The 12,499-nt window shown below is 40.0% G+C and overlaps 1 protein-coding gene across 3 annotated transcripts in view; it reads left to right on the forward strand.

Annotated features, from left to right (window-relative positions):
- Positions 1-698: 698 nt before the first annotated feature.
- Positions 699-12,499, forward strand: part of LOC126162226 (zinc finger protein 37-like) — a 74,628-nt gene continuing 62,827 nt past the window's right edge. The window contains exons 1-3 of one of the 3 annotated variants that reach the window (XM_049918584.1): positions 699-967; positions 2,409-2,491; positions 8,074-8,599. In XM_049918584.1, coding sequence (XP_049774541.1) covers positions 2,427-2,491; positions 8,074-8,599 — 591 coding nt within the window. In that variant the 5' untranslated portion in view covers positions 699-967; positions 2,409-2,426. Of the gene's footprint in view, positions 968-996; positions 1,129-1,211; positions 2,328-2,408; positions 2,492-8,073; positions 8,600-12,499 lie in introns of those variants that run through there. The other 2 variants (XM_049918587.1, XM_049918586.1) reach the window with 2 other exon arrangements.

Raw genomic sequence — 12,499 nt, forward strand, 5'->3', positions numbered from 1 at the left:
CAAAAGGCTTCATTCACAGATTGTCAACGGAACTGCTCGGTACATTAATGTAAAATTTTTCGGTCAAAATATTAGAGATTGGCGTTTTTGCGGGGATCATGGTGTCGTCTGCTAACATAGGAAGTTGTGTTCACTTATGGAAAGGAAAATGCATTCACTGCTCATAAATGAAAACATAAAACTGGCGACACAGTTGTCATTCCACCCGAAAAGAAAAATAAATTTGGTTTAAGTTAGTAGTTACTTAGAAAGAAATATAAATACAACGCACATGTAAAAAGGCTCTTGCTTTTAGTCACGGATTCTATCTCATAACCTTATTTTCAATATTTGATACTGTGCTAATCAAAGTGAATTTGCTTTGATGTTTCGTGTAGTTCCAATACAACGTCATCTGATGTTACGCCTCCCACCGTTCCCCTGAAGTCCAGTTTGATTCGGCTTTACAAAAAGAAAAGGTTCTTGTAGATATGTGAAAGGCACTAGAATTGTCGAAAAATTTTAGCTGGCACGAAATATAAGTCCAATTTTCTGACAATGCAATGTTTTCAGCTTGTATGACATAAACACTCTGAAAATTACTCTTTTACTACATCGCTTTTCAGATCAACGTTCATTAGCAAAGTTATCAACTGATAGCGTGACGTTTGCAATGATTGACTACGGGAGTAATGTCTTTGCTTTTTACAACTTGCCATGTAATCTTTGTGTATGAACAACTTAGAAAATCTACGAATAAAGAAACACTTTCGAATTAACTGTGATTATTGATTGTTAGATATAGCTTTTACACTTTTATGCTCACGTTATAACGGCATTCCAATGAATTAATGAACATGCATTCTTCGTTCAGCCTAATACACTGAGCTCTGAAGCAGCGCAGCTCTAGATAGTGACCTTCTGAGCGCCATATTGTTTGTCCAGGGCTGGCAACTTCTGACTGCCTGTTTTTACTTGTTAAAATAAGGTATGTGAGTAACGAATAGATTGTTTTGTGTTACAATAGTTAGATTACTGCATGAGCGTATATGTTTTCCTGAACAAATGGTGTGATGCCAACATTTTGTCGTATCTGTACGAAAATAAGGCACACGGGCGTCCTGTAGTGCTCCTTATAAATTTTATAAAGTAATTAATAAATTACTAAATTTATTTTGTTCATACTCTTATAGTATGTAATCTTTGTTGAAACTCAATTGCCCCTCGGTTAGTATTAACAGTACTGAATTTAAAAATATGCCAATATTGGATCATTAAAATGGATACACATTCTTCAGTGAATTCTTGCTTTAGTACTGAATGTGTAGGCGATACAAACAATATAAATTTCGTAATTTACTGAAAAAGTTGAAATACCAGTTTGACAGATAACTATTTAGATGTGGAAAGACACTACATACTTCGATGTTCCATTGCGCGAAACACTTCAAACGATTTACGTATGTTGCGCCAACTGTTGACATTTAAGTTCGTCGCATAACCTAAGTTGGTTTCTTCGTTTAACGAGCTGGTTTTGTGGTGTATTTTTCGGCCAGTAGGCATAAAGTTCGCGCAACATGATTTATGTTATAGAGAATATATAGCATAATCGAGGTTTATGTTAGATATATAGGGTAATACCCAGAATTACATGGTTCAGAAACATCGCCAACTGAAAACACGAACCTGTTGTAGATGTGTTGGTAACGAAAGCGTGTTGCAAGTTGTTGGCAGCCTGTATCAATTGTATATTGACAGTTGCTTGTGCCGAAAGCATCACACAGCTTGTAAACAAATATTTTATTGCATATAATAACGGTCATAGCGTGCAGAACAACCCAACAGTCAAAAGGCGTTATCCAATCCCACACAGTAGTATCCTGTTAAGCAAATACTTCGCCGTTCAAAATCCTGTTGTGTTAATGTTACGCGAAAAAGCGATAGCTTTCGTTTTTGAAGTCATTTATACACACTGAGCTGTAACATTTTAAAATACAATGTTGTCTTACGTTTGTGAACAGTTATATAATTCTACAGTGCATGGTTCTGGCATTTCGCTACATATTTCGAAATTGAGACTGATTAAAATTTCGTCAGTAGTCTCCTTCAGTAATATTAACTTTCATTTCCATTATGCTCCATGACATTAAATCCAATCATTCAGTATTTTTTCAGTTTTTGCAATTAAAACATAGAGTATCATCAAACACTATTGTGACAGTTTAGTCAACTGATTAGTGACAAACCGTAATAGGCGTAATGTACACTTCGTTATTAGTTATTCACTGTCGCAAATCACAATTGAGAAAAATGTACGCTTGTCTTCTCGAAATTTCACATTCAGTCAGGTATTTTAAAGAAACCGTATCTCATCTTTAAATTGATTCTTCTGGATGAATTAGTGTATTTTCAATCACTTCATTCCATAGGGCCTGCAGAAGTCTTCAATGGCATCTCCAGTGGAAACACAGCACGAAGATCAGGAACATCCTGGGTTCTCAATTTCATACAGGTATATAGTGCTTCATTAATTTAGAAGCATAATAAATGCTCTTTCAGAATAGATTTAGTCTTTGTTTATTGAGAAAGTTTGTTGGGAAGTATATCTGGATGCATTACAGGAGTGTACTATGGGAACTTCATGTTTAGTTATTCCTTTAATGACAAATGGTTCTCAGTGTTGCACATTAACACCTGTAATACTTCTCCTAACCAGTTTAATTGTTTGTACTTCAGGTTGTGTGAGATGGTGCATTTTTTGAAATTAATGGAGGGGTGGCATTAAATGTAATTGTTACTGATTGGTTGTAGAGTGTGTGATGGTTAGAGTATTGAATTTGTATCATAAGCATGTTCCTTTCACTTCTATTGTTTGTAAAATGAAATTAAATGTGTTTGGTTTTCTTAAGCTGTTATATTTTGTGGATCCGTTATGGCGATTAGTCGAACTTCCAATGTTACACCAATAAGCAGATGGACTAGGTAAGATGACATTTAGAAGGCTTTGGAAGATGGTGACCTTGAATTGTTAGAGGTAAATCACAACAGATTACATTCTTCATTGTTGTGACTACATCAAAATTATTTGGCCTCGGAATTCAGGTTGCCTAGTGAGATGATGCAGGGAAAGACACTTCCTGTGCATGAGAAGAGGAGGTTGAATCCTCTTCTGATCCTCCAAATTTAGATTTTTTTGTGCTTCACATACAGAAATGCCAAGACCATTCCTGAAATAGAGCTCAGTGCCTTCCTTTCTCAGTTTACTCTCTCTCTGAAAGCTAATTTTTGGTTTCTTAAGACCTTAGAGAAGATTTTAAATTCACACAGCCTTCATTCGTTCCTTTCACAGTTAGTGTAATTTTGGATTTAAAAAAAAGAAGGAAAAAATATTGCATCAAAGATGTAAGTAAAATATTATAAATTTCTGGGAAAGTTTTTGGTGGTGCCAATTTGGTAAATTTGCATAAATATTAATAGGAATATTACAAGAGGGTTTAAAATAGTGATATTACCATTACCACAATGTAACATTCACCCATCTTTACTTTATGTGTGGAAATAATTAAAAGAAATAATGTTGCCAACTCTCTAGAGTGGAGCTGCTAATTTTATGATACTTCTGAAGAGGCAAACCTTCCTGTTTAATGGAACATGTGGACAATGGTTTGGAGTTACCATTTGCACTGAGTGATTATTTATAGCCCTGCACCCATACAAAACATAGATGTTTAAAGGTGTCTGCCAAAGAACGTTGGGCACAAATCATCTTTAACGTGACGCATATAAATAAATATCTTGCACCAGGCACACGTAAATAGTTATATAATTATTTTAGTGAATGTAGGTTTTTTAGGAAGATGGGCTGGAACTATTTTCATTTGCACTATGTGTAAGAGTGATTACTTAAATGCTGGCGCATTAAACAACTCTCTATTTCCAGGTGATGATTGCAAATTGTTATGTTTTGGTTTTAAAGTAAAATGTTACTCGCTGCATTCACATTTGTGAGGTGTTGCCTTCTGTAATTCACAAGTCTGCTGGAGGACTGGCCCATTCCATTAGTATTTTTCTCACTTAGTTCTTAGTGCAACATATACCACTGATATAATACTTTTGTGTTTTATTACTGCATATATATCATTTAAAAAAAATACTTTATAGTCTCTCCAAAATTAGTTTAGGACTGACACTTCACCAGGAGCATGTGAAGGCATGGAACAGTGTTGCCACATCCTGCACAGAACGCACACGTAATCTTAAATTTCATTCAACTAAACCACACAGCGAAACTATTCATTTTATAACTCCACTGATATCATTCCTGTCGCTATGACGGATTCTTGAAGGGGCTTTCACTGGTGCCATTTAATGAAGCATCATCTCCTCCACTGAAATTTCCAAAAAGTGTCATTCTGCCATGCTCTGTCCATGATGCTTTGTATATGTTTGATGGGTTTCTTCCAATCTTCAGTGTGGTGTTATGGATGGCTTCTGTTGTAAGTGCTTAAGACTGCAGAGAGGGTAAATTTGTTATTATTCCTGGCAATGCAACCTTTGATTTGGGCCCATATCAAGTCTGTTGGGTTGAAATGGGAGTGGTAAGGTGATAGTCTAATGGCTGTGTACCCATGTTTTTTTGCCAGTTCGTTGATTTCGTGGAGATGGATCGGTGGCCTATAGAGAGAGATTTTTCCATAAGCTCGACCTTTTTAAGGTCATCACCTACATCGACATTAGGACGCTGAAGGCAGTCAATCATTTCCTCCTTTCTGTTTGCCGTGGTAAGTGGCTTGTCATTAACAACTGAATGGTAAGCAGCATTACTTTGAAAAATTGTTGACTGTTTTCCAAGATTTGGTATCCTTGAACCACTTTTTAAATGTAGTGTGGTTCATTTCTTCAAGGTAATCTCCTGTTTTCTTTGATTTAAAAATCAGGAGACTATTTGAGAGCAAACCTTGCAAGGTACCTACATGGAGAAGAAAAAGTCCACTCCCCCCTTGCCAGAAGGCACCTCTGCTTGACAGCCTGATCAGAACTGACCCAAGTTTCATCAAGCCACACCACTTCGATATTTATGCTACAGATGTCCCTTAAAAATCGGCATCACCATGCAGCTATATCCTCCCTTTCCGTCAACAGCTTACGGCCACAGAAGTTTCCGTAGTGAAAGCCACGAATGTGTAAAACAGTGGACAAGGATGTGTGACTCCCTTGAAAAAGTCCTAGACTTTAAGTGTGAATAGTAACTTCCTGAGCGTCAGATGTTCCTTCCCGCAATAATTATTATAAATGTAATGGTGAATCTCATCCTCGGCAGATGAATAAATATTGGTAATCTGCTTCCAGTATGACATTTTTCCCAGGTATGTTAGGTTCCTATGGTTCTTCAACTTCCTTTTCTTTGTCAAAAATTTCCTTCCCAATATTCACATAAATGTTTTTGCTTGTATTCAAGGCTGCAGCAGTTCTGTCGTTCACTTTTGTATTGGAGAGCAGCAGGCTAACATTAAGTTTTTTTATTCTCAAAGTAGGCACATAACACGCAAACCATTTCTCTTGACTGCCCTCGTATGGCAATCCCATGGCCAAGACAATGATGTCTAACTTTTCCACTTATAATGTTCGATGAACTTCCTGTTGACTTCGTTCAGTACCATATGAGAGTAACAGAAGCAACAAATAAAAGAATAACTCTTACAATAGTAAAAACTCAAACACAAAAAGCCATAGGAGACAACAATCACTCAGGAGAGCTACCTGGCAGCAGCTGTCCACTGCAAGGAGAAAGTGTTATGTGGACTAATGGTTTTGCAACTTTGGGGATTTGCCGCAGCTACTGGTAGTATGGTATTGGTGGAAAGTGGTCCGGGCCTGCCGCGTGGGTCCCCCCCCCCCCCCCCCCCCCCCCACCACCACTACTGTCCCTGCTATCAGTCCTACAGTAATTTTGGATAGACTGCAGTGGTCCAAATACAGGTTGTGACCAATACAGATACAAGGTGATCTTACTGCCAACATATCGTTAACCATCTCATCTGCTGTGTTTCTAGACATTTGTCTGTGAATGTGAAAACTACGGTGCTATGTAATTACTGTGTAAATTATGTTTTAAATCCAGGTTATGCAGTTTTCTCGAATCACTTTGTATTTGTGAAAGTTTATTGCACAGTTTTTGTTAATTTACTAAGCTATTTGCAATTACTCCAAAACTTTTAGTTCTAAGCAAAGAAACATTCTTCGACAAACTTAGGCACTTTGTTTTCTTCCTATGATTCCTGTCTAAAATGTGGTAATGTCATATGGCACTGGCCTATGTGGTATGTGCACCAAATGCCAATAAAACAATTTCTCTGACAAAAGAGGATAAACACCCAGAGGGACAGGAGAGTGAAAGGGAGCTTCACATTTTTGAAAGTTACCCAGTTTTATTTCATAATGAAGACAAGACAAACTTAAATACAAGCACATTGCTGGTCCCTTGTCAGTAAAATGGTGCATCTTCTATCTACCTGGATATATGCACTGATTCAACTTGGGTAGATAAATACAGCTATTGCACACTCTCCAGGGGTTGTTGTCTCACAAATGTTGCAGATGGTTCTTGATACTGTTATATTGGGATGAAGTTAGTGACAACTTGTCCTGCATACATTGTTTGGGGACAGATAGGGATATCTTGCTGACCAAGGGAGTATCTCAACATTATGCTGGCTGTTCACAGGCACATAAGCCATTTGTTGAAAAAGGTTAACACTTGAGGATGATAGATGTTAGGGGATAACACTAATGTGTCCCTACAAACTTTGCCTAAATGTATCCTCTTCCATGGTGCTGCTGTACTCACAGACTGTGATCTGAGGTAGTGCAGAAACAAGATTCATCACGGAAAATGGTACAGTACCACTCAGCAGCAGGCCATGCTTCTAGTCACGGTATTACAGTGGTGTTAATGGCAGCCTACTCGTAGGATGTTGATCCAGTAGGCTTGCTGGTCTTCAGTCAATGGGACGGGATGATATGGGGTGTTGTTGTAAGCCATTGCTTATGCTTGGATGGCAAGTGCAGATATGAAGGGGTTGCAATGTGGTTGGTGCACACTGGGGCATTTCTCCCTTCATGTGGGCAGATTTGGTTGACAAGTACCTGGATGCCTTATGTGGTTTCCCCTTCCATCCCCCTTCAGTCAGACATGAGGCCTCTGTCACATTCAAATGTCTGCTGTTTGCATATTGCAGAATTTGCCCATCTGGCCGCAAGCAGGCTTAAAATGATGCCCCCCATTCGAAACTCTATTAAATGCTGGTTTCTTTACCTTAACAAGTGTGTGGTGTTCTCCATAACCCTCCAAAATTCTTGCTAACCATATGTCGCATTGCACACTCATCATATACTCTGCCAGACTTGATAACATTACCAATAGCTTAAAACACTAACACTTTGGGGCCTGTTATAACCATCACAATTGGTTGCAACTGTAGTGTTTTTATACCAACTGATGGCACTAAGTGCAACATTTACATTTACAGTAGAGTATACTGTCTTAATGGGTAACAATTTTGTCAGTGGTTGTGAAAAAAAAGTAAATCTGTAATGTGGATGAACTAGAATATTTAGGAAGCTTAAATGTTTACGTCACATTCAGTTCTACATTGCTAGATAATTGCACAGTGTGTACAATTTAGATGACCATTGTCAGAAATCTTGACATCACTAAATGCTGTGTCTGGTAATTATTGCTCTACCACATGCCCTCTGCAAGAAAAGAAGTAAATAACATTGCTTATTTGTTACTGGGCCATATGATACGAGAGACAGTTCTTAGTAAACAGCCTAGAACTTACAGTATATGTTAGCATCTCATTGTAAATGAAAATATACTGCTAAGAATTGATAGGAAAGGAACATTCACTGCTTGACAAAAGTAACATGTTGAAATAGTGATGTCTTGTGTTATTTGAACATATATTTCCAAATTAAACTACTGCAGTGCACATTATTGTACCAATAGTTGCAAATTGTCATTACTTCACATTCATTTTGTGCAAATGCTTGTATGGTAAACGTTCAATTCACTCCACTCCTGTATTTCAGGTTAATTCAAGGAGATATCATGACACCAGATACAGAAAAAGAGCAAAACAATAGTTCAAAGACAACCCATTGTTTGATTTGCAATAGTCGTGTGGCAGTCTCCTCCAGAAACAGCTGCAATATTTTTCACAAGTACACAGTTACTTCCACAGAGAAACCAATATCGTATACTATTGGAACTGTTTTAGGGGTGGAGATGAGTGAGGACACAGTGCACAGTCACGTCATTTGTAAAAAGTGTTTCAAACTTTTTAATGAAATAGATGAAATAGAAGCAAGATTGGAGGAAGTGAAACTTGAAATAACAACAAATTATAACAAGACTTTGAAAATTCAGAGTGAAGCAGAAAAGGAAATTGTTCAGATAGTTGAGGAAGATGAGGAGAACCATAAGTTGCCCCTGGGATCAGAAGATGGAAATGTTGTGAAAGCAAAAGTTTTGCCACGAGCTCGTAAAAAGGGACCACTTAAGAAAATGAAATCAAGTCACTTAATAAACAGTGAAGAAGAATATGAACAGCAAAAGGTATGTTATAGATGGTGATATAGAAATAATTGCTCAGTGAAAGCATTATAATCTTAAGATATGCCAAAGATTACTGTTAATTAAGGAAAAACTTCATTTTTAGAAACCCTAAAATCTTGATGAAATTTTATTATTCACCATAGACTGTTTCATGTAGAATACATTGTGCACTTTACAACTAACAGTTAAGCTCATCAGTCTCTCTCTACTATGACATGTAAACATCCTGTAATGTAAGCTATTGTTGTTTGTTATGTTAAAGCTTTTTTCTCTTACTGATGAATAATTGTCCAAAAACAGATACAAGGTAAAGTTGAGAAGTTCCCATTGCGCCAGTGAAGAAATGCACTTATTTTTTCCTGACACACTCCTTGTCTGTAGCTGTTCTTGTGCATATTCCCTCCTTTAAAGTTTAGTGGTGAAAGTTCTCTGAAATATTCATCTACACTTTGTATGGCCCTCCCACTGAAAGGAGGTGTTTTAACTAGGCTGCATATTGGGCACTGCCTTTTTTGCCATCGTCATTCGATAAGTGGCTACCCCACCACTTTGTACACATTGCGGCCACGTTTTAACTGTCCGCCACTTCCCAATGGACTGCCCATTTTTTAACTGTTTACGTTCCCGCTTGGGTTTGCCGTCTGAGTTGTTGGCCACTTTAGCAAATGATGTGCAGGCTCGCGACCATATTTACTTTTTATCCTCCGAAGCAATATGGCAAAGGCCATTTAATTTTTAGTTTTGGACCTCTGTTTCTGTATTGTGTATTTTTAGCCCTTTTCCCATGTGCCTGTTTTTAGCTGTCTCTTGTTATGTCAATTGGGATTGATGTATAGTCGTTTTTTAACTCCTCTCTGTCTTCATGTTATATAGTTTTGACTTGGGCGCATATGACTCCAGTTGTTTTCGCCCTAAAGCAAAGCAAAACCAAAACCAAACTACACCTTGCATAACCTTCTTGTCTATGAACATTTTCCAGCCACAGGATTTTTTACATGTGGAAATCAGTGAAAATATGAAGATTTAACATCTGATGTTAGGGCACATGTTTGAACAATTCATAATCAAATAAGATTTCCCATTGCTGAAGTACATTTGTGCTCAGGTGCTATGATCTGATGACATGTGATTATTTCCTCTTCTTTTAACTTCTCCACCTTTTATATAGGGGGTAAAAAAGATTTGCATATATTTCCCAATCAGTATGTTACCCTTTCATGGTAATCAATGAGAGGAATCTTTTTTGTATCCCAGATGAATAACCATCAATGTACTTCAGAATATATTGTAAGACTTGGGCTGTAGCGCGTGGTTTTCAGTTTTCGGCTGCCAAGACCCGCGTTATGCATTTCTGCCGGCGCCTAACGGTCCATCCTGAGCCGCGGCTTTACCTTGCCGACGAACTTCTTGCTGTGGTGGAGACCCACAGGTTTTTGGGTGTCCTTTTTGATGCCCGGTTGACTTGGCTGCCTCATATCCGGCAGCTTAAACAAGCGTGTTGGCGGCATCTCAACGCCCTGCGTTGTTTGAGCCACACCCGCTGGGGCGCCGACCGATCTACCCTGTTGCGGCTCTACCAAGCGTTAATCCAGTCTCGCCTGGATTATGGGTGCCTAGCTTATGGCTCAGCATCCCCATCTGCGTTGCGGGTGCTGGACCCAATTCTCCACAGCGGGATACGCCTTGCCACTGGTGCTTTCCGCACCAGCCCTGTGGACAGCGTCCTAGTGGAGACAGGTGTACCTCCACTGCGGTTCCGACGCCAACGTTTGCTGGCCGCTTATGCTGCCCATGTTTTTAGCTTGCCCGGGCATCCAAATTATCGTGTCCTGTTCCCGCAGTCAGTCGTCCATCTGCCAGACCGTCGGCCCCGGTCGGGTTGTCCGATCGCCGTACGCATCAAGGAGCTTCTCTGCGGGCTTGGGTTTTTCCCAGTTCCACCTCCTTTCCGGGCGCCTCTGCGTACACCCCCGTGGTGTGTTCCTCGCCCTTGCCTTCGGCTCGACTTGGCACAGGGCTCGAAGGACTCGGTCCCTCCAGAGGCCTTCCGCCGCCGCTTTTATTCCATCCTGGCCACGTATCAGGGCTCTGGAATTGTTTACACCGACGGTTCGATGGTTGCTGGTCGTGTCGGGTACGTGCTAACTCTAGGGGACCATTCTGAACAACGGTCCTTGGCGGCTGGCTGCAGCGTTTACACTGCTGAGCTAGTCGCCATCTTTCGTGCCCTAGAGTATATCCGCTCCTGCTCAGGTGAGTCCTTCGTTATCTGTAGCGATTCCCTGAGCGGTTTACGAGCTCTCGACCAGTGCTTTCCTCGTTCTCGTCTGGTGATGGCTATCCATGAGTCCCTGCATACTCTTGCGCGTTGCGGCCGCTCTGTGGTCTTTGTGTGGACCCCCGGTCATGTCGGTATCCCGGGCAATGAACATGTTGACCGCCTGGCGAAAGAGGCCACGAGTAAACAGTCTCTGGACGTTGGCCTCCCAGAGACTGATTTGCGGGCAGTCCTCCGCCGAAAAGTTTTTGCGCTTTGGGACGCTGAATGGCGCAATCGGATCATGCCCAATAAACTCCGTGCCATCAAGGAGACGACGACTGTGTGGCGGTCATCCCTGCGAGCCAACCGCAGGGACTCTGTCGTCCTTTGTCGGCTCCGCATTGGCCACTCCCACCTGACACACAGTTATTTACTGCGCCGGGAGGAGCCTCCTGTATGTCGCTGCGGGGCGGCTTTGACAGTGGCCCACATTTTGTTGGCCTGCCCCCTTTTAGCTGTGGTCAGGCAGACATTTGCGCTGCCTGATACGCTCCCTGCCCTCTTATGTGATGACCCTGGTATGGCTGACTTAGTTTTCCGTTTTATTCGGGCAGGGGGTTTTTATTATTTACTCTGAGTGTTTGTTCTGTTCTTTTGTGTTGATTCTGGCCATTGGCCTACGATTTTACGCTGAGTTTTTAATGTGTTCTCGGTGGTTGGCTTTTCCTTTTTCTCTCTATGGTCGGCCAACCACTGTCACACTCTGTGTGATTTTAATTTGTTTCGTCTGATCTCTGTAGGAGTATTTCTTGTCCTGTGTCGTCTGACGTCTTTCCTGTTGTTCGTTTTTTATTCTCTTTGGGTGGTTTTACTTTTTTTTGGAAAAAGGGACCGATGACTGTCGCAGTCTGGTCCCTTTAATCTCCCCCAAACCAACCAACCAACCTATATTGTAAGATTTCTAACCTGCCCGTGTTGCTAAAATACGTCAGTGTCACTTGATGTTGTGATGTCTCATCCTCTGAAATTGCTTGAGTTGGTAGTATCATAGTTCAATAAGAGCTACAACATCATTGAATTAAGCTTGAAATTCTTTCACCTTTCTGCAGATTAAAACACCCTTTAGTGATCAGCTCACACTGTCTTTTTCATATTTCTATCTGTGTGTCAACAAGAATACCATCTTAGTCTTATCAGTCCTCTTTCATTAGAGATAATAATGCCAGTAAACCAAGTTAGTAACTACGTACAGTGGATTCTAGAGTGACAGTTTCTTCATAACACACTTCTGTAATGGAGTCCTATCTACAAATGACACACCTTCACCCAAACATTACAAACAACTCCCTGAGATGGTCACTGGAGTTTTACTAGTGTACTACCACAGAAAAGTTATGTTGACTTCTGCAGGTAGACTGTGCAAAGTAAGTCTGTAAATTATTCACCTTTCATTAGAGATAATAATGCCAGTAAACCAAGTTAGTATTCACCAAGTTATCACTTGAATAATTAAGGTGACGTTTCACACTCAGAACTTCATGTGATGGTGAACATTAGCCATGAATTTTTTCATTAAGAAGTTAACGTGATGAGATTTAACTGCGAACATTGATATAGGGACGTTGGTTTAGTGATTATTA

This window comes from Schistocerca cancellata, chromosome 2 (genome assembly GCF_023864275.1).
Source record: "Schistocerca cancellata isolate TAMUIC-IGC-003103 chromosome 2, iqSchCanc2.1, whole genome shotgun sequence".
NCBI lineage: Eukaryota > Metazoa > Arthropoda > Insecta > Orthoptera > Acrididae > Schistocerca > Schistocerca cancellata.